General features: G+C 40.9%; 1 protein-coding gene across 6 annotated transcripts in view; it reads right to left on the bottom strand.

Annotated features, from left to right (window-relative positions):
• The window catches only part of LOC309688196 (rap1 GTPase-activating protein 2-like), a 127,088-nt gene extending 108,590 nt beyond the window's left edge, over positions 1–18,498 (bottom strand). The window contains exons 1-24 of one of the 6 annotated variants that reach the window (XM_082503735.1): positions 18,169–18,498; positions 17,905–18,085; positions 13,104–13,237; positions 12,649–12,706; positions 12,072–12,274; positions 11,760–11,982; positions 10,432–10,598; positions 10,245–10,359; positions 9,952–10,124; positions 9,774–9,862; positions 9,537–9,681; positions 9,213–9,292; positions 9,008–9,122; positions 8,725–8,883; positions 6,651–6,754; positions 5,568–5,788; positions 4,184–4,234; positions 2,804–2,851; positions 2,369–2,571; positions 2,057–2,279; positions 728–894; positions 541–655; positions 221–393; positions 45–133 (exon numbers count right to left, since the gene is read on the bottom strand). In XM_082503735.1, the coding sequence (XP_082359861.1) occupies positions 45–133; positions 221–393; positions 541–655; positions 728–894; positions 2,057–2,279; positions 2,369–2,571; positions 2,804–2,851; positions 4,184–4,234; positions 5,568–5,788; positions 6,651–6,754; positions 8,725–8,883; positions 9,008–9,122; positions 9,213–9,292; positions 9,537–9,681; positions 9,774–9,862; positions 9,952–10,124; positions 10,245–10,359; positions 10,432–10,598; positions 11,760–11,982; positions 12,072–12,274; positions 12,649–12,688 (2,903 nt within the window). In that variant the 5' untranslated portion in view covers positions 12,689–12,706; positions 13,104–13,237; positions 17,905–18,085; positions 18,169–18,498. Of the gene's footprint in view, positions 1–44; positions 134–220; positions 394–540; positions 656–727; positions 895–2,056; positions 2,280–2,368; positions 2,572–2,803; positions 2,852–4,183; positions 4,235–5,567; positions 5,789–6,650; positions 6,755–8,724; positions 8,884–9,007; positions 9,123–9,212; positions 9,293–9,536; positions 9,682–9,773; positions 9,863–9,951; positions 10,125–10,244; positions 10,360–10,431; positions 10,599–11,759; positions 11,983–12,071; positions 12,275–12,648; positions 12,707–13,103; positions 13,238–13,921; positions 16,970–17,904; positions 18,086–18,168 lie in introns of those variants that run through there. The other 5 variants (XM_082503739.1, XM_082503738.1, XM_082503736.1 and 2 more) reach the window with 5 other exon arrangements.
• Between the last annotated feature and the right edge of the window lie 1,751 nt (positions 18,499–20,249).

The following is a 20,249-nucleotide window of genomic DNA, read 5'->3' as shown; positions in this document are numbered from 1 at the left end:
TAGCAAAAACAAGAAGACTTCTGTTGGGTGAAGGAGTTACTCACGGGAAGATGTGTTCATATCTGGACCCAAAACTGTAAATGTTGAAATAGCAGCCCATTGGTAAACTCTTCAACAGGAGGAGCAGAGTGTCCTTCACAGAAGACGAAAAAGATGGAGAAAGCCACTGTGAGAGGGACACTAGAGATTAAAGACTTCATGAGTCACACATTATGACTACCTTTGCACTGTGGATGCAAGTCTGAAGACTCCTTCTTTTGATCCTAAATCCCATACTTCCAGATCGATCCATTAAGAACACAAACTCTCCACATGAAGCCGTTGAAGACATCACAGACTGGGGGAACTCAGGGTACAGACTCACCATCACCATTGGATCACCCATCAGAGAGCCTGAAACACATGAAAAGGGGAAAAGAATGTAAACTTTATATTTTACAATATATTTAAACACTGTTATCTCCCACCGGAAGAAAGAGGACACGTTTTTAATCATCAGTTGTTAGTTTGCAAATAAAAATGTGCAAACCAACAACTCACCCGGCTCAGCAGAGGCCTGTCCTGCCTCCACCACAGCAGTGGGCTGGTGGGCGTCTTTGTAATAAATCAGCAGTTCAACATCTCTGTCAAACTTGTGTCCTGCAGCCAGCTTGACCTGCACACCACAAACACATTCATATTTATTCATCAGTAACAAGTAACACAGACACATCAGCACTCTACCTACCGTGGCCTGGGTTTGATCGGTGTTGAGGTACTGCAGAGGGTCCAGGGAACAGTTGGACTCTACTTTAGAGATTGGACGAGGAGAGGACACTCGGGCAGAAAAAGACAGACTGTAGGGCTCCAGAGAGGCTGGAACAGAAGTTACCTGGAAACCTGCACCTGCACTACCTGTACACAGTATCAGACTGATTAGAAGTAAATCTTTTGTTACAGTATCAACTTCAAGGTTCACAGAAAAATTAATTGAACCTCATGTTCTGGTTTTCTTTCTATTGTTATTTGATTTTAATACATTTCACTTCAGTTTTATTTGTATAGTACCAAATCACAGTGAAACAAAAGTCACATGAGAGTAAAAGAATTATAAATTTGATTCTGGATTTGACAGTGAACCAATTAGGAGAAGCCAGTATGGGATAAATATGTTCTCTTTTTCTAGGCCCAGTCAGTACTCTCGCTGCAGTAATAAATGCATGAACTAGTTTTTCAGCATAATTTAGTTCAATTGTTGTTTGCCATCTGGCTTCAACAATAGATAAAGCTAAGTATCATCTGCAGGGCCATATATTTGGATGTTGACTTTTAATGTTCTCTGTAAATCTCCCTCATATACACATTTACATAAGGGGGACGTAAACCCAGGTATGAGAAGGTGCAGTAATAAAAGCTTGTGTACATATTATGTTAGGTGCCTTTTTCATGGGCACCCAACTCAAGGGAGGAACCAGTGTTGTGTCTACACATAACAGACAACTTAGCAAAGTGGACACAATTTTAAACTGTATCTTTAGGCAGCCTGTTGCAAGTACACATCAGTTGTTCCCATTTCTTTAGCTGAAACCATGAAAAAGTAAAAAAAATAACACTTTGACATTTATAAAATAATATTTTGGCACCAATAAGATGATTGCCAAAGTGCTATTAGATAAAAACTTGACATATCTGGGTAAGCTGTGCAGTGTGTCCTTAAAACATTGTGGAAACTAGACAGGTGAAGAAGTGCCAGGCCTAACAAACCATCTACAGCACATAATGATTTGAAAGTCATGTCCTTAAGAAATAGGAAAAAGATCCAGCGAACAGCTAACAGGACCCGAGGGATGGATCTGGGTCTTTAGTTGATCCATTTACTGTTCATTGAAGCTTCATCAGAAACGCTCTCAAAAGGAGGGTGGCTATCAAGAAGCCATTCTTATAAAAGGGAAAAAGGGTTCGAGGCATACAAATTTACACAAGAGGTGGACTGAAAATCAGTGGCAACAAAGGTTATCTTGACAGAGAACAACACAAAAGGCAAGCAGGATCAAAAGAAAAGCTACAGTTGTCCTACCCTGAGGTTGGTATCGAGGGTTGAGCACACCAGGCAGACAGAACCTCAGACCATCATCAGCCTGCACAGCCAGCTCAGTGACGTACTCCAACCTGATGGAGGCGCTCTCTCCTGGAGGCAGACTGCCCACACGCAGAGAGAATATATCTGGACTCTCATCACTCTCCTCCAATAGGAAGGCCTGCTGACCGGAGCTCAGAGCATCATCATACTCCTCACGAGCCTGAAGCACAGGTGACACATGTCAGTGACATTCACTGTGTTTATTTTGAAGCTCACTTATAATCAGGTTATATTTACTGTCCAGCTCACCTTCTGTTTCTCCTTCACCTCAGCTACAATCTGCGTCTGTCCAATCTGAGCACTGAAATGACAGACAGCAGCATCTCCAGGCAGAGGGAAGACAAAAACAGCCTCTAATGGTTTGTCCTCCTTGTTCTCATAGTTCAGAGTGGAGACCACTGTAGCCACATGGTCCCTCACCTCCAGCTCCACCTCAATGCTCTTCGGAGGAACTGACAGTCAAACAGAATCAAAACATCCAAACTTACAGATGGTACATTATGAATGAATTATGAAAGAGGTAGGGTCTAAGTCAATACTTCTTCCACTTTTTTCCCTACTTTTCTAACTTCTTTAGTGTTTCAACAATTCTGGGCCTTTATAGTATTTTTTGTTTTCTGATGCAACTGAATCCACCTTCATGCCATCAGAGATGCAGGAGCGGATGTTTTTGTTTTTTTTTACCTGGGTCCTTCTGGGCAGTTATCAGACCACAGGATCCTGTATTTGTACCTATATACAGACAAATCATAGATTTTAGTTTACTGGAACTGATACATTTACACATTAATGTCATACAAAGGCAAACTGAGAGAATGAATACAGAAAGTGAATATGACACGGCTAAAGGATGCAATCTCAGGTCTTTTTACAAAACACCTGAACTAAAGTTTGTGATATAACCTACAGAAGAGCAGGAAGTTATTTAAAAAAAACAAAACAAAACTATTGTATTAGTTAGATTAAAATATCTCTCTCTCTTTTCAACCTTGCACTTTGTAGACAGTCCCTGCACAATCCCCTCTGAGTCACAGTCTATAAATAAATAAAAACTTGTATTTATCTAGTTCAAAGAGTAGCACAATTTCTTCCATTTTATGGTTGGAAAATATATCAAAATTATTATTATTTTCAATTTTACTTAGTATCAGAATTTTGGTTAAATTCAATGACTGGTCAAAATATTCTCAGTAGGTTTTAAAAGGTCAGGTTTTAGAATAAAAAAAGCAACAAAATCTCAAGGGTGGGGTTTATGAGGCTGGATAAACAGGGAATTCCATACTATACTGCCTTCCGTATGGAAGACAGAAGCTGGTATATTGGAGGAAACATTGGACTACAATCAATTAAATGAAAGGTAGTAATACTATCCCATAATTCATAAAAATGATCAAAATTACTGACAAGTGACAAGTGTTGAAACTTAAAGATGATCAATTTTTTTTTTAAAGTTAGACTAAATGCAGAGAAGACAGGGAAGTAACAAAATACTACCTGTCATTAATAAAATCTATGGAAAATAGCAAAAACTAAGACAGAAACTCAAAGAAACACACAATCCAAAAACAGTGCTAACTAAAATCTTATTCCAGCTACTACCTTTCCTTAAGGGCTTATTCTGCAAATGTCCTTCCTGATGAAACCCAAATGTAGAATTTATGTCTGTCTGGAATTAAACAAGCAACCACTTTCTCGCCGAGAATATGTTTTAACCGCTATATCTGTGGAGGAACTTCAAAAGTGCCAATTTATTGGTTAAAAAAATGACTAATTGAAAAATTGGCTTTAAAGAAGACGGACTTTGTGGCATTAAGCAATAGTTTTCCAGAATGCTTGTAGAAATAAATCCTAGTACCCGACCATTTTCCCAGGAATGCTATTTGCTTGTTGGTTAGTCAAGCCAGGCGGAGAACTATTCCTGAATTTTAAATAAATAAAGAAATTACAAGAAAGCTTCTAAGGGAGTTCAGGCTCCGCTGAAGAATAAAGGTGGCACGAACTCTGTTTTGTCTTATACACTATTTTTCAGTTTATGTTTGCACATGCTCCAGTAAAACTACTTACCTTTACTGATCTCACAGGAATCTGAAAAACTGTATTGGCGAAGGAATAAAACTGTGTGACAAAAGACAAAGTTATAATCATGATTTAAAAAGAGTGTCTTTGAAGTGTATTTACAGACAAGCTGTAGCAAAAAATAAATAAATCTTAATTCAATCATAAAGCCATAACAATTTTGTAAAAGAGAGTTAAAATCGGGAAAAAGATGCAAAATACAAAATAATATGTTTCAAAACGTAAAAAAAATCCCTGAATTTCATTTTTTGCATTATCCAAATCATGAAACGTATTCATTTCAGTATATCCTTATTTGATGTTTGCAGTACCTCAGATGTTTTATCCGTTTTCCACTAAGTCACCGAAAATAACCATTTGAACTTTCTATTGTATATAGTCATATTTTCACACTTACAAATGTAACTAATGGGTCTGAAATGGAGACGCAGCAGTGTAAAGCCTTTGATTCTATTTTACTTTTCCACAAAATAATTGCTCATAATTTCCTGCAACCACCAGGTGGTGGTGAAGAGTCTTTTTCTCTCACATACACACAGTGGCTAAAATAAGTATTAAACATGTCACCAATTTTCCAAGTTAATGTATTTTTAAAGGTGCTACTGACATGAAGCTCTAACCAAAAATCATTAACAACTCATCCAATCCAAAAATACTAAGAAATCAAGCCAAACGTGTCCATAAATTCTGTGTAAAAATGAGAAATGACACAGGGGAAAAACGCATGAAGAAAGGGAAGAGCAAAAGGGCATGGAAAGAAGAATATCTATCAGTAATTAAAAAGCAGTTCTGACACTTAGTGCAAATTAATATCAGTTGCTTCAGTCCCAACTGATGGCCTCTGGAAAGGTGTCTCATTACCAATGTGTCACACAAGAAACATCTCATGATGGGTAAAACAAATGAGCTCTCACAAGACTTTGGCAACCTTATTGTTGCTTCCAGCGAGCACTACTGGGGCCATGTGCATGCACTGCACATTTTGTGCTGCTGTGACTTCATGCATACCTTCCTTCAGCTGTGTTAGTAAGATACAGCTCTGCAGACTACATGTGTAAAACTCATCTCGTAAGTAGAGGCCTACATTTTGCATATTTTAAAGAGTGATTTTGAACTGAAACTCTCAATATAACTTGCTCAAGACCAATTAAGTGTTCGGCATAAGTTACCACTGTGAATGAACAAGGTAAAAAGAAATCTACCTTCCTGGCAATGAAAACTCCAACTCAGAGGTCAAAATATGGTGCTAATAATCATGTTTCACAGTACATCCTTCTGAGCTCATGTTGTGTTAATAAAGTAGGGCTTGAAAGGACAAGCAAAACAACATTCAGTGTTTCAGAATACAGAAAATATAAATGTGAATACTCACGGTTTGCTCGACATTCTATGCTTATCAGGGGTCCTTGTATCGCCTCACCACTGCTTTTACTAACAGCAATAAAGGCAGTAAAGGCACTGCTCACTCCTGACTGGATACTCAACTCCTCCACCTTCTTCTTCATTTCCTCATCACGCTCTCCTTTGTCGTCTCTTGCTTCCATCTCGAGGGAGCGAATCAGAGTTCGAGCAGCCAACATGTGGACTGTTAATCTGCAAACAGGGAGAAAGAAGAAGTACAGCTGGGATTCTTCTTACACTTTCATCTTGCCAAAATAAATTCAAAAATGATATATTTAATGCAACTTATTAATGAACAGAAATCTATGGAAGCCCGTTTCCGCCACTAAACAAAAAAAAAAAAAAAAAAAAGCTAGTATCCATAACTCGAAATTTCGAGTTATTTTCTCGAAATTTCGAGTTATTTTCTCGAAATTTCGAGTTATTTCTCGAAATTTCGAGTTATTTTCTCGAAATTTCGAGTTAGCTCTGCCAATCAAAAATATACGTGAATGAGGTCGCTTTCTTGTTACCCGGAAGCATATGGCGCAGGACCGCGCACTCAAAAACGGATCCCAACAAATTAAAGTATGTTTGCTGATAGTAACACCATGTGATTCAGCTAATAACACAGGGATTTCATCATTTGTGAAGCCAGGCTGAAAACACTCAGCAATCTGTGCATTCACGACTGGATGTAATACCGGTAGCTTAGCTGTAGCATTTGTAGCTGAGGGCTTCAGCTTCCGGGTAACATGGAAATGACGTCATTCACGTAGATTACTGATTGGCAGCGCTAACTCAAAATTTCGAGAAAATAACTCGAAATTTCGAGAAAATAACTCGAAATTTTGAGTTATGGATCCTTTTTTTTTTTTTTTTTTTAGTGGCGGAAACGGGCTTCCATAGAAATCTGACATGAAATTAACTTTTTTTCTTTATCCTACAAAAATACATGTAGTAGTTAGGTGCTCTTGTGCTCTGAGTTAAAAGCAAATGCAGTCACGTTGACATATGCATAATGCTTTATTCTGTTTTCATATCTAATTCTGACACTAGATATGAACTCATTTACCCAGTGTCCTCTGCAGGTCTGAGACTGAAGTGCAGCTGGTTCTCAGAGGGATGACCTGCCAGGCTGTACTTCAGCATCACACAGCCCTCTGCTGCCTCTGAGCTCTGACACAGAATTACAGTGTTAGAAGTCACGTTAATTACTGTCATCAAATACCTAAACAACAACATGAGAGGTAGGGGTGCAACGATACACAAAATTCACGGTTCGGTTCGATACTTTGGTGTCACGGTTCGATATTTTTTTCGATACAAAAAAAAAATAAATAAAAAAAATGTTCATGCCTTTTTAATTTGTCATTTATTAAATTTTCACAGCACATTCTGCACCACTTCTTTGTGCGTTCATCATTTGTTTGAAGCCAGCTCACCTCCTGCAACTACTTTTCCGAGAATACGTGCTTCTTTTGTAGTTCGGACTCCTGACATTTCATTGGAGGTGGAGGAACATCACAGTAATTGCTTAAAGGAGCTTCTTCGACATCTTTAAGAGTTCTAAACAAACGTCTGTCCTCCTCCAGAAAATCTTATGTACGCAAACACGCATTGCAACTTCTTATCTTGTGCACGTTTTTTATTTTGACAGCGAATGCGCACCTGCGGACCACTTATGTGCAGCCCTGGTTATTTAGCTCGTCATATTGCAGCCACAGAAATTATTTTGTCCATGAAACCATAAAGCTGCACTTTCTTTTTGCCTTATAGTCTGATTTGTCATAACTTTTCCGTTTTGTGGTAAGCTTTTCTTTGGCTGTCACTTCTTCACCCTGACCTGTCTTATTTGGCTCAGCAGAACTAAAATATATATCCTGCTGCTTTTACACACACACACATAACGGTCAGCGATTCTCTGCGCGATCAACCTCTCACATGTTTAAGCTTGCTGCGGGAGAGTTCACTTGTCATGTTTGCATAGTAAGCTAACGATTGATAAGACAATGTCAGAGGAATTGGTGCGCAAATTATCATCACTCACCAATCAGTACTGTCGCTCTCTATACACAGTTCGCGCGATTGCAAAGTGAAAGCAAAAAACAAGCGCAAATTCAAACGCGACTTCAATATGTCACATATTGACAGTGGCTCACCGATGCCAATGACATAATTACCCAGCTACATTTCCGAAAGAATGCAAAAGCATTGACATATATTTTTCCTTCCTACGATAGGCCGACGGGCAGGGCAGAGATAGATTTTGGTAGCCCGACTGGGAAAATCGCTAGCCCCGGGACGTCGGGCTAGCGATATTGCAAGCCCTGTATCTGATTGAGGAATCACTCATCTTTGGAAAAGAGAGTTTATTACAGAGAAATGGCTCTTTCCAAAATAAAAGCTATACTATATGCTTCTTCTGGGCTATATTCTCAGCAGCATATTAAAGATATCAGGTCCCATAAGGAGAATCCTGTGCTAACGGCTGTCTAAATGACTCTGGTAAAGTCTGTAGCATGCGTGCGTGCTTGTTTTTGTCTGCTTCCACTTGTCTTTGCACTAGGATGATGTCGGAAGGAAATGTGCAGTCATATTCATTGTGTTCACACTAGTGTTGTCAGTGTTAATCTGAAATGAAGTTAACGCCACAACACGGCAAATCTCCGTTAACGAGCTACCGCGGATCGCCCCGTGTGTGGGGCTGGACGGCCAACACGTTAATGAGCTAACTGCGCTAACGCAGTAGTTCCCACCCATGTAATTGAGCATTGCCTGGCACATCCAACATACTGTCTTCAGGGTCATACTTCACATGAAAACCAAAATAGTTCCAAACGCCAGATCTGAATGAGGGTGGGGGAGGTTCAATTTGCCATGTTGCAACGAGAGCTTAACCTCTGTCTGGCTAGCTTGCCCTGCGCTCAGTGAATCTGCACTCGACAGTGCAGCCTAGGCGGAGCAGTCGAGTGCAGATTCACTGAGCGCTCAACACAGACAGCATCGTCAGAAGGAAAGTTGATAAAATAAATTAAAAATTTTGTATTGTTCGATACATATGCTTACCGAACCGAAAGCACTGTATCGAACGGTTCAATATCGATACGAGTATCGTTGCACCCCTAATGAGAGGCTGCTGCTCCTACCTGTCCAGTGAGCTGGGCATAAATCAGTGACCTCTGACCCTGGAAAAGTGTTGTGATTGGTGGAGAGAGGACAGTGACAGACACTTCCTTTGGTAAATCCCATGTGACTGAGATGTCGACCACAGCTGGCTGCAGAGCAAATCGTAGCGACTGCATCACCTGACAACAACAAGAATTAGAAAAAAAAAAATACATTTATGGTTTTTTTTTTAAATCATTCTGTCCTAATAATAACATCATGTTGTCTTTTTATGATGACAATTATTATGACTTATTGTCTTACTTTTGGTTGCATCCTGTCAGTCCCTGTGATGAACTGAGCGTGACCTCCTCCTTCCTTGGCCATCCCATTGATGAGAGCAGAGCTGGCCCCTTCCCCAATCCCAAAAGAGAAACACCTGCAATACAACAGCTTTTGTTGTGTACACAGAGGACATGTTGGACATTCTGGTAATTGTGTAGATATAACAGTTTTTTTGTAGTTTCACCTGTGAGAATCTGAATTCTTCTTCACCAGATCGATCACTTCTTTGGTGTTTCCCACCTGTCCATCAGTAAAGACAAACAGCTGGAGAGGAGAGTTGGCACATAAGGACATAACATCAGACCCAGAAACACACAACTAGTTCTGAGAGCTGAGTTAAGTTTCAAAAACAAAAATACTTTCATGGTAATACACAATAAACAAGCAAACAAAAGAGCAGAACTGTTTCCTGGACACTACACTAACTTTGTATAACTGTTCAAGCTGGGCGTTTAAAAAAAAAGTGCATTAATAGTCAGTGTAATGTCAGTGTATATGTCTGTGTTACCTGTCTGGGCTGATTGGGAATGCAGGCCTGGCTGTAAATATATTTGAGGGGCTTCAGGATCTTTGTTCCTCCAAGATTAGCCTTCATCTTCTTTATTTTCTTCAGAGCCTCCTCCATGGTCTTCTGGCTGTACTCCACACTCTTACTGTCATTACACAAACACCAATACACAAGTACATGTACTTCGTATCAAAAACAGACTTTTGTTGGGCTGACTGATGTGAGGCAGAGACTCACGGGAAGATGTGTTCATATTTGGACCCGAAACTGTAAATGTTGAAATAGCAGCCAATTGGTAAACTCTTCAACAGCAGCAGTAGAGTGTCCTTAAGGGAAGAGGGAAAAGATGATGAGGCCACTGTGTGAGAGGCACATCATGAAATTAAAGATTTCAGAGTAAACTTATTATGAATACCTTGGCACCGTGGATGCGAGTCTGGCGAGGAAATCCGTGGTTCCTAAATCCCATACTTCCAGATCGATCCACTAAGAACACAAACTCTCCACATGGAGCCATTGAAGACATCACAGACTGGGGGAACTCAGGGTACAGACTCACCATCACCACTGGATCACCCATCAGAGAGCCTGAAAATGAGAGACAGAAAAAGAAAATTACATAAATGCTTTTTATTCCAACACATAAACTGTTTGTTAAAAAGTAAGGATAATGAAATGTGTATTTGCAAACTAAAAACTTTCACTCACCCGGCTCAGCAGAGGCCTGTCCTGCCTCCACCACAGCAGTGGGCTGGTGGGCGTCTTTGTAATAAATCAGCAGTTCAACATCTCTGTCAAACTTGTGTCCTGCAGCCAGCTTGACCTGCACACCACAAACACATTGATATTTATTCATCAGTAAGAAGTAACACAGACACATCAGCACTCTACCTACCGTGGCCTGGGTTTGATCGGTGTTGAGGTACTGCAGAGGGTCCAGGGAACAGTTGGACTCTACTTTAGAGATTGGACGAGGAGAGGACACTCGGGCAGAAAAAGACAGACTGTAGGGCTCCAGAGAGGCTGGAACAGAAGTTACCTGGAAACCTGCACCTGCACTACCTGCACACAGTATCAGACTGATTAGAAGTAAATCTTTTGTTACAGTATCAACTTCAAGGTTCACAGAAAAATTAATTGAACCTCATGTTCTGGTTTTCTTTCTATTGTTATTTGATTTTAATACATTTCACTTCAGTTTTATTTGTATAGTACCAAATCACAGTGAAACAAAAGTCACATGAGAGTAAAAGAATTATAAATTTGATTCTGGATTTGACAGTGAACCAATTAGGAGAAGCCAGTATGGGATAAATATGTTCTCTTTTTCTAGGCCCAGTCAGTACTCTCGCTGCAGTAATAAATGCATGAACTAGTTTTTCAGCATAATTTAGTTCAATTGTTGTTTGCCATCTGGCTTCAACAATAGATAAAGCTAAGTATCATCTGCAGGGCCATATATTTGGATGTTGACTTTTAATGTTCTCTGTAAATCTCCCTCATATACACATTTACATAAGGGGGACGTAAACCCAGGTATGAGAAGGTGCAGTAATAAAAGCTTGTGTACATATTATGTTAGGTGCCTTTTTCATGGGCACCCAACTCAAGGGAGGAACCAGTGTTGTGTCTACACATAACAGACAACTTAGCAAAGTGGACACAATTTTAAACTGTATCTTTAGGCAGCCTGTTGCAAGTACACATCAGTTGTTCCCATTTCTTTAGCTGAAACCATGAAAAAGTAAAAAAATAACACTTTGACATTTATAAAATAATATTTTGGCACCAATAAGATGATTGCCAAAGTGCTATTAGATAAAAACTTGACATATCTGGGTAAGCTGTGCAGTGTGTCCTTAAAACATTGTGGAAACTAGACAGGTGAAGAAGTGCCAGGCCTAACAAACTATCTACAGCACATAATGATTTGAAAGTCATGTCCTTAAGAAATAGGAAAAAGATCCAGCGAACAGCTAACAGGACCCGAGGGATGGATCTGGGTCTTTAGTTGATCCATTTACTGTTCATTGAAGCTTCATCAGAAACGCTCTCAAAAGGAGGGTGGCTATCAAGAAGCCATTCTTATAAAAGGGAAAAAGGGTTCGAGGCATACGAATTTACACAAGAGGTGGACTGAAAATCAGTGGCAACAAAGGTTATCTTGACAGAGAACAACACAAAAGGCAAGCAGGATCAAAAGAAAAGCTACAGTTGTCCTACCCTGAGGTTGGTATCGAGGGTTGAGCACAGCAGGCAGACAGAACCTCAGACCATCATCAGCCTGCACAGCCAGCTCAGTGACATACTCCAACCTGATGGAGGCGCTCTCTCCTGGAGGCAGACTGCCCACACACAGAGAGAATATATCTGGACTCTCATCACTCTCTGTCAATAGGCAGACCTGCTGACCGGAGCTCAGAGCATCATCATACAATTCACGAGCCTGAAGCACAGGTGACACATGTCAGTGACATTCACTGTGTTTATTTTGAAGCTCACTTATAATCAGGTTATATTTACTGTCCAGCTCACCTTCTGTTTCTCCTTCACCTCAGCTACAATCTGCATCTGTCCAATCTGAGCACTGAAATGACAGACAGCAGCATCTCCAGGCAGAGGGAAGACAAAAACAGCCTCTAATGGTTTGTCCTCCTTGTTCTCATAGTTCAGAGTGGAGACCACTGTAGCCACATGGTCCCTCACCTCCAGCTCCACCTCAATGCTCTTCAGAGGAACTGACAGTCAAACAGAAACATCCAAATTTACAACACATCTTAACTTGGTCAAACCAGTTAAATGGACTGGTTCTTATACAGCACTTTTCTACTCTATCTCAAAGCACTTTACACAACTTGTCTCATTCACCCATTTGCACAAGCACTTTTTTCTATACTCTTTCTATGGAAGTGCACAGGCAATCATGCGCCAATAGATGCATCAGAAAGCAACTTGGGGTTGGTACATGGCCCAAGGATATTTGGCATGCAGACTGCAACAGACGGGGGTCGAACCTCCAAATTGGTAAGCAACCTGCTCTACCTCCTGAGCTACAGCCGTCCCCCCCCCCCCCAATCTCCTATGAAATTGTATTTATTAAGTGATGTTTTACCTGGTTCCATCTGGACACTGCGTAGACCACAGAACACCATCTTTGTACCTATTCACAGCTAAATCAGAGATTTAATTTGAACATGATCGTTATACTGACACGTAACTTTCATTAAAATATAGCCAGCCTGAATACAACATAAAGTGATTAAGATATATCTGAAAGACTTAACCTGAGGTCATTTTCAAAATATCAGAATAAAAACAAAGAAAAGCAATCATCCTTAAAGATATAAATGGAAATATTATAACTTGAAAAAAACTTTGAAAGATATTTTTGTTGTTGTGTGGGCAAATAAAATCTCTCTTTTTTTTTTCAGATATTACTCTGACGGGCAATAAAATGGAAAAGACCCACCATGTGGAGACACTACGATCTATGAAGAAGGCTAATTTCGATCAAAGATTCTGATGCGTCATCTTAACCTTCATAAAACACATGGAATAAATTCCTACCTCTTAAAACACTGACGTTGGTCCAGCAAATACTTTCCTCCTGCTGTTTGTGACGTAAACGCGCTCGTTTCTAAAACAGTCGCAGTAAAAGGTCCAGCCGAAGACAGAGATGTCCACTTGTGCTCTGCAGACAGCTGTGGAAAAAACACAGTTCTGAGGGCTGGGACAGTCAGGTGGGCGAGGCTTCAGCAGCCAGCCGAAGCAATCAAGTGCATCTACCAGCTGCTGCTCACCAGCGCAGTTAATATCAATTAACGTCAGTGAGCAGAGAGGAAGCAACAGCCACATAACAGCAACACAGTGCGGTGTTAGAAAAAGTCACTGTGTTTTCCACGAAGTTTTTTATGCACTGCATGAAAAACCCTAATTTGTTACAATTACCAAATACCAGTTTACAATAAACACAAAAATCAGAAACCAAAAACATGAAATTAAAAAGTAATTAAATCAGGATGGATTTTATGGCACAACACTAAATTTAAAGCAGTATGAAGTAGAGGTGGGCGATATAAACGATATAAGATACAAACGATATAAATTTGGCCAACGGTAGAGATTTTGACTATACCGCTGTATCGCCATAGCGCATATTGATGATGTCATCAAGCTGCGCCTGTTTTGGTCGAAAGCGTCACAGCGGCTACAACCATTATCATCTGCAAATTAAGCCGGGAGACAGTCATAGCAAAGAGATGAAGCACTTTTGAAATATTGGGAAAGCCAAAAACTCTGCTTCACCTCCGTAACATTGATTCATTAATGTTGAATTCTCTCGTAGCTGTTCTATTCCCATATTGTTGCAGTACATTAATAACTACCTTGTATTGTGGATGAATAATCTCAGTTGTTCTCCTGACTGACGTTTGCCCCGTGTATAGCATCCTGCTTTGCGATTGCATTTGTCCCTAACCACCAGAATCCCTCACGTTAACTTTTATCGAGTAGAAAAAAAGTTGGCGTTCATCATCCAGCTTCACTGTGCTAATGTTATGCTAACATAGCTGTGTCGCTAGCAATCACGTAGCACAACATTATATACCAGGTAGTCCAACTTCAGTAACCCTGCGAACGCCACTGATGTTTAGTTTTCTGTCTTCATTTATGTCAGAAGTGGTAGCAGAGCTGTATGTTTTAATCTCTCAGTCAGAACATAGTGTGTCATGTTTAGGTGGAAACTAGCAAGCTAACTTCCTGTTAACTTCTAACTCCGTTAAATTTAATAACTTCTGTTTTCATGGATGCCTGGTTGTTAAACTTAATTGTTACACCTAGTAAAGCAACAACGCTGATGATTTTATTAAAGATGAAAGAATTTAGACCATTTTTAACTCTCAATGTTCGTTTGACTTTGGGACCTGAAGGGACGGAGTTTTGGACCCAGATTACTCCGCGAAGCTCCTCACTACGGCAGCCGTAATGCTCTGACAATCCATCAAAACATTTTTGAACAGATTTCTGCACGCCCAAATCGGTTCCAGGTCAGTAAGCACAACCAGAATTCATACATAAGGCACACTCGATTTTTGAGAAAATTAAAGGATTTTAAGTGTGCCTTATAGTGTGGAAAATACGTTATACAGAAGAAAATAATATATCGGGATATATATATCGTTACCACACGTGCTTCAAATTATATCACGATATAGATTTCATGCCATATCTCCCAGCCCTAGTATGAAGTCAGTAAACCAAACCCTCAGAGCCCCAGAGTTTCTCTTTTGATGCTGTAACCCAACAGGACTTTTCCAGCTTCAACACACTCTGTCACACACAGTGCTAAAAACACAGTTATTACAAGAAAGCATGTGGAAAAACAGCTGATCGTAGCCATGGCATATTGTTAAAATAAACACACTTTATCAGCTATTATCATGGTTTCTACCATTCTGAGCACGGACCCATGAGGCAGCCTTCACAGCCAGAAGCTCTTGAAGCCATGAAGCCGGATCAGAGCCAGAATAGTGGCCCACACATCACCGGTAGCGTAAATCAACAAATTAAAGGAAATCAAATTAAACAGAAAAAACACAAAAACATCAGAAAGCTGCATACACTTATCACAGACATGAACGTCATGATAATTTGCGACCTTTTATGATTTGTTTGCACATTTCTTTTTCGAGGATCGAATGATTGTACAGCAGACATCAAGAATTTCATGGATAAGCTTTAATTTATCTTGGATTTTGTCCAATCTAATAACAATAATTGTTATGAGGGCTTCTATATCAACTCCAGAACACGGTAACTTATTTACTAAGATGCGTGTGAAAATGTCCTGATTAGACCTCAAAAGGTCCTCGTGGTCAAAGGGTTATATTAACTGTAGCAGAACTGAATTTGAATTTAAGTGTCACGGCTAATGGAAAGCATGGACTCAAGCGCAGAACTCTGGATACAAAGCAGACAGTGCGTTTATTTACAGTGCTCAAATACAGTCTTAAACAAAGAAGGGCAATTGTCCAAAGGTGATTTTCTCCCAATTCCCGAAGGTGGTGCACATGAGTTAGTGATGTGCGATACCACTGATTTCCTTTCCGATCCGATACCAAGTAATATTCAGGGTGGTATCGATGATACTGATACGGTCTTTCACTACTCGGGTTAAACATGATATATAAGTCACTTTGATAACTTCAAAATGTTATTGTTTGGCTTTTTCAGTGTTTTATTTGTTCGTGACTAAATCGGTTTGGCTGAGATTAAAGTTATTAGATTAGATTAAATTAAACTTCATTAATCCCTTGGGAGGGTTCCTTCAGGGTTTTCACACAGCTGAATAAACATCAAACAATAATTAAACAGAAGAGTTTACGTCAGTGCCCGGTTATATATTAGATAGCCAGGAGCAGACGGCAGAGTTTCACTCCACCGAGGGAGCTTGTGACGTACTACCCTACTACTTTCTTTAGACCGCCAAGGTCGGGTCCTCAGGTGGAAGCAGCCTCTGAATTTGGACACCCCCGCTGTTTCCGGGCCGGCCAATAATAATGGTGACATTTAACGTATTTTATCCGATCAATAAACCCTGTAAAATGTATTTATCACCCCCCAACAGCCCTTTTGAATGCCTCCCTAGTATGGCCACAACACCTCACTCTTGGAGCACTTTTTTTGCCACATGTATCGCAAACCACATCTCAGCTGTTTGTGGAGGTAAAATACGTCCGCACAATTACGCTCAGCCATTGTTGTGAGTGCGCACGCCAAGGGGCTGCGAGACATTTATACAGCCATATTTTGCACATGACTATGAAAGGCGGAAGAGGAAGTAGTTCCTCTGAATGTAGACAATCCGAATGTTATAGTTTCTTTCCACTGTGTTCCTGTTAATGATAAACTACAAATTTACTCTAAATTACTAAAATATCGATATTTTAATGTGAGAATCGATTATAGAACATAAATTACTGGTATCGGAGGAATTGATATTTCAGGATCGATCCGCACATCACTACCAGTGGTGTGCGATACTGCATATTTTGGTATCAATCCGATACCAAGTAAATGCGGGCCAGTATTGCCGATATCAATGCCGATACCGATACTTTTCAATAAATAAGGTGGATACGTCATTGAATTGCTAAGTCTCAATTAATTTTTATAACCTTAAGTGTTTTTTGTGATGGTTCATTTTTTATTATTAAATAGTTAAAACCCAGGACATAATTAGGATAAAGTTTATAATTAAATAGAAAATGCTTTCTTATTGTGGCTGCTCTGCGATGCCACTGCAGGTGAGATGGACTCACCTGTACCGCGTCTATAATCACGCCTGGCTGTCTTAAAACCTGTGCTCTGCTTGTATTGTTGTTAGTGATGTGTACAGCTGGCGAGCTGCAGCCGTTGTACTAATGTACTGTTAGAGAAATCGTGTGATTATTGTAACGGTGGACAGCGCACGGGAAGGACCGGTTCGGGGTGAGCTGGAGGCTGGCGGGACCTGCCAAGCTGGAGACGGAGGTGCGGGGGGGGGGTCCTGCCACATCCGAGGGCAGCGTGCTGTCCGGTCCAGCCTCTCTTCCAACAGAGGCCGGCACGCTGCGTGGTACTGCGCGCCGACCACCTGCTCAGCTGCCTGTGAGCCCCGGCTCACTTCCATGCCTGCTGCCCCGCTGCTGTTTGCCACATGGGTGGCTACCTGGGGCGCCGATGGTCCGGGCCGATTCCCTCGCCTGCTCGCGGAGGGGGCGAGTAGGTTAGGCTCTGTCTCAGGGGCAAAGGGGGTATATGGCGGGGTACGTTCTGAGATGGACTCACTTGCACGGCATCTACAATCATGCCTCGCCGGCTTAAAACCTGTGCTGTGTTCTGTGTTGTTGTTGATTGTGATGTGTACAGCTGGCAGCAGGAGAGCTGGAGCAGAATGTACTGTTACAGCAGCCATGTGATTATTGTAAGAATAAATCATGCTGTGAAGCATGAAAATGCCATCAGGTCTGCCGTGGCGGTTTACTCATTTTATTTTTATTTTTTTAATAAAAAATTTACAATAAATTGTGCAAACCAGTAAACAAATCAAAACAAGTACTGCTGGGAAACTATAATACAAAATTTACAATTAAAATTCTCAACAACAATAACAGCTGATAAAAATATAAATAATATGTAAACAACTTAACAACCCCCAACTTGTCTAAGTCACGTCAAGTGACAGCGCAACATGTCAACACAAGAGGGGGAAGAGGGAGCAAAGTGCGTCTGCTCTGCGCTGACACAGGAGCAGCAAGTCCAGCGACCTTTGCTAAAAGCACAGCATTACAAACAAGAGCGGAACTTAAAAGTAAAGAATCGATCTCACCAGCCTAGTATTGATTCGATACCGATGCCAACTTGGTATCGATATAATCGATATTTGGATCGATCTGCCCACCACTAATCACTACTCTTCAGTGAAAATCCGTGTGTGCTCCTTCCGTGTGTGTTTCTCCTCCCGAGTGATAAAACCAGCGAGCCCTTTTCTCCGCTCTGTACTTCTCCACCTGATGGACGAGCAACAACAACATCTGATGAGAAGGCTAGCCTGACTATGCTAAGTCACAGAATTGCGAGCACACTAAACTACCAAGCTTCAAGTACAATCCAGCGTCGACTGCCGTCTGGTAAATACCTCAGCCCAAGCGAGGAAAGATTAGCAGCAGCTGGGTGGTGTGTTGGCAGCCGAGCGGAGACGCTTCCCGGTCAGGGGTCGGCCATTCTCTCCCGGAGGCGTGGCCAGACCTGGAGTAGGGGGGGAGGGGAGGAGAGGGAGACACACACACAAGCAGGACCGTCCGACCATGACATTAAGCTGATGATGCTGACGTTCATTCTTTGAATTCCAACTGTATATTGTCTAATCTAAAGACACCATAAACAGTGTACTGTCAGTGTATAGAGATGAAAAACAGTTAGGACAACTTATGAAATATCTGCTTACATCTTGTTGAATTCAGTTGTGTGCATCCACAAAGAGCAACAGATCAGCTGATTACAGCCTGTAATTTTGATGATCACTGGGTTTTTATTTGTTTGGTTGTTATGGGAGTCACGTGGGTGCTAGCGGTGACATAAATGGGCGTTGTCAGTCTGTCATTCACTGGTTTTGATTTTGACAGAGAGGAGGGCTGGGTAGCCGTACTTTTTGTTGACCGCTGCACAACATGTTTCGCCTTGTTACATTAGAGCCTGTGACGTTGTAAGAGTCTGAATCAGGAGCCGATGACATTACTCTGTAAACTCTCAAAGCACTTTAATAAACAAACAAACAATTCCACCTCTCGCATTATTGCGTAAAGTTGACAGCGCGTCAGGCAAATAGGCAGGCTTCATCCCCGGCCTCTAGCGACTGTGGAAGTCGGTACAGTGGGTGAATTCAGTAACCTGTGCCGTTTGCCTAGAGGGGGGCAGAGGGAAGAGACCAGTGGATGTCCTCCAGAGGCGGCAGAGGCTGGCCAGTGAAGTCCTGAGCAGTTTTTATCACCCTCTAGAGAGTTTCGCTGTCTGCTGCTGAGCTGTTCCCAAACCAGACAGTTACACAGTACAACAGGATGCTTTATATTGAGAGTAGAAATGCTCTAATAGATTTGCAGACAGGTGGGGCTTCTTCAGTATTCTGAGGAAATAAAGTCCCTGTTGTGCCTGTTTTGTAATAGGAGCACCATTCGTTGTCCATTTAAGGACCTCATTGATGGCAACTCCCAGAAATATAAAGCAAGCACCCCCTCATCCTCCTCACCTCCAGATTCCAGTGGCCTGAGCGCCCCTCTCTGTCGCCTGAAAGCAATGACTACTTTTGGTTTTTTAATATTTAGGGAAAGGTTTTTATAAGAGCACCAATCAGATACTGACTTGATGTCAGATGTTCTTTTTATATTATTATTTTGTGGACATCAGATATCTGATATCAGCAGAGATGGGAAGTAAAAACCTAAAAACATTGAAGGTTAAGCAGTGATTCTTTTTTTCTGTTTAAAATCAAAACTTTGTGAGTTTTTATTTCAAATAATAGCTGATGAGCTTCATCTCCATATTCTACCAGTTGGTGATGGTAATTCATCATCATTTGAATGTACTAATAACAGAGTTGCAGCAACTGAAGATACATAATTTAAACAATTATTCACCACACATTTATTTAACTCAGCTTTTTAACTAAGCATTACTCCATTACCAATTGATTAAATTGTGTATTCTAACTGAGGAAACGTAACTTTTATACTTCTTTAATTGGCGATTCTGTTCTGAGACATTAGAAGTTAGAGACACCAGCAACCATGGTCAATTATCTTCCAGGGGCCGGAGAAGGTGACATTGAGGAAAATTTAAAACTGCTGGCTAAGGGTAAACGTAAATTGTCATGTTTCAGCTGTGTACAGGCAGGAGAAGGACCCAAACGCAAAACTCACGACAACAAAATTAAATTCAAAAAGCTGCTTTATTGCAGAATGGCATGGTAAACTAAACTAAATTAAACTGGGACATGGATAAACTGACACACACGGAAACACAGCCGTGAGGGGGACTACGACACTGACAAAGAGAAACACAGGGCTTAAATACACTGAGGGATAACGAGGGAATGAGAGACAGAAGGAGAGCACAGCTGGAAGTAATCAGGTTGGACGGAAAGGGAAGCAAAACTAGAAACACTGAAGGGCAAGGGAG

Source organism: Aulonocara stuartgranti (assembly GCF_965226115.1).
Source record: "Aulonocara stuartgranti genome assembly, chromosome: 14".
NCBI lineage: Eukaryota > Metazoa > Chordata > Actinopteri > Cichliformes > Cichlidae > Aulonocara > Aulonocara stuartgranti.
This window is presented reverse-complemented; position numbering and strand designations above follow the sequence as displayed.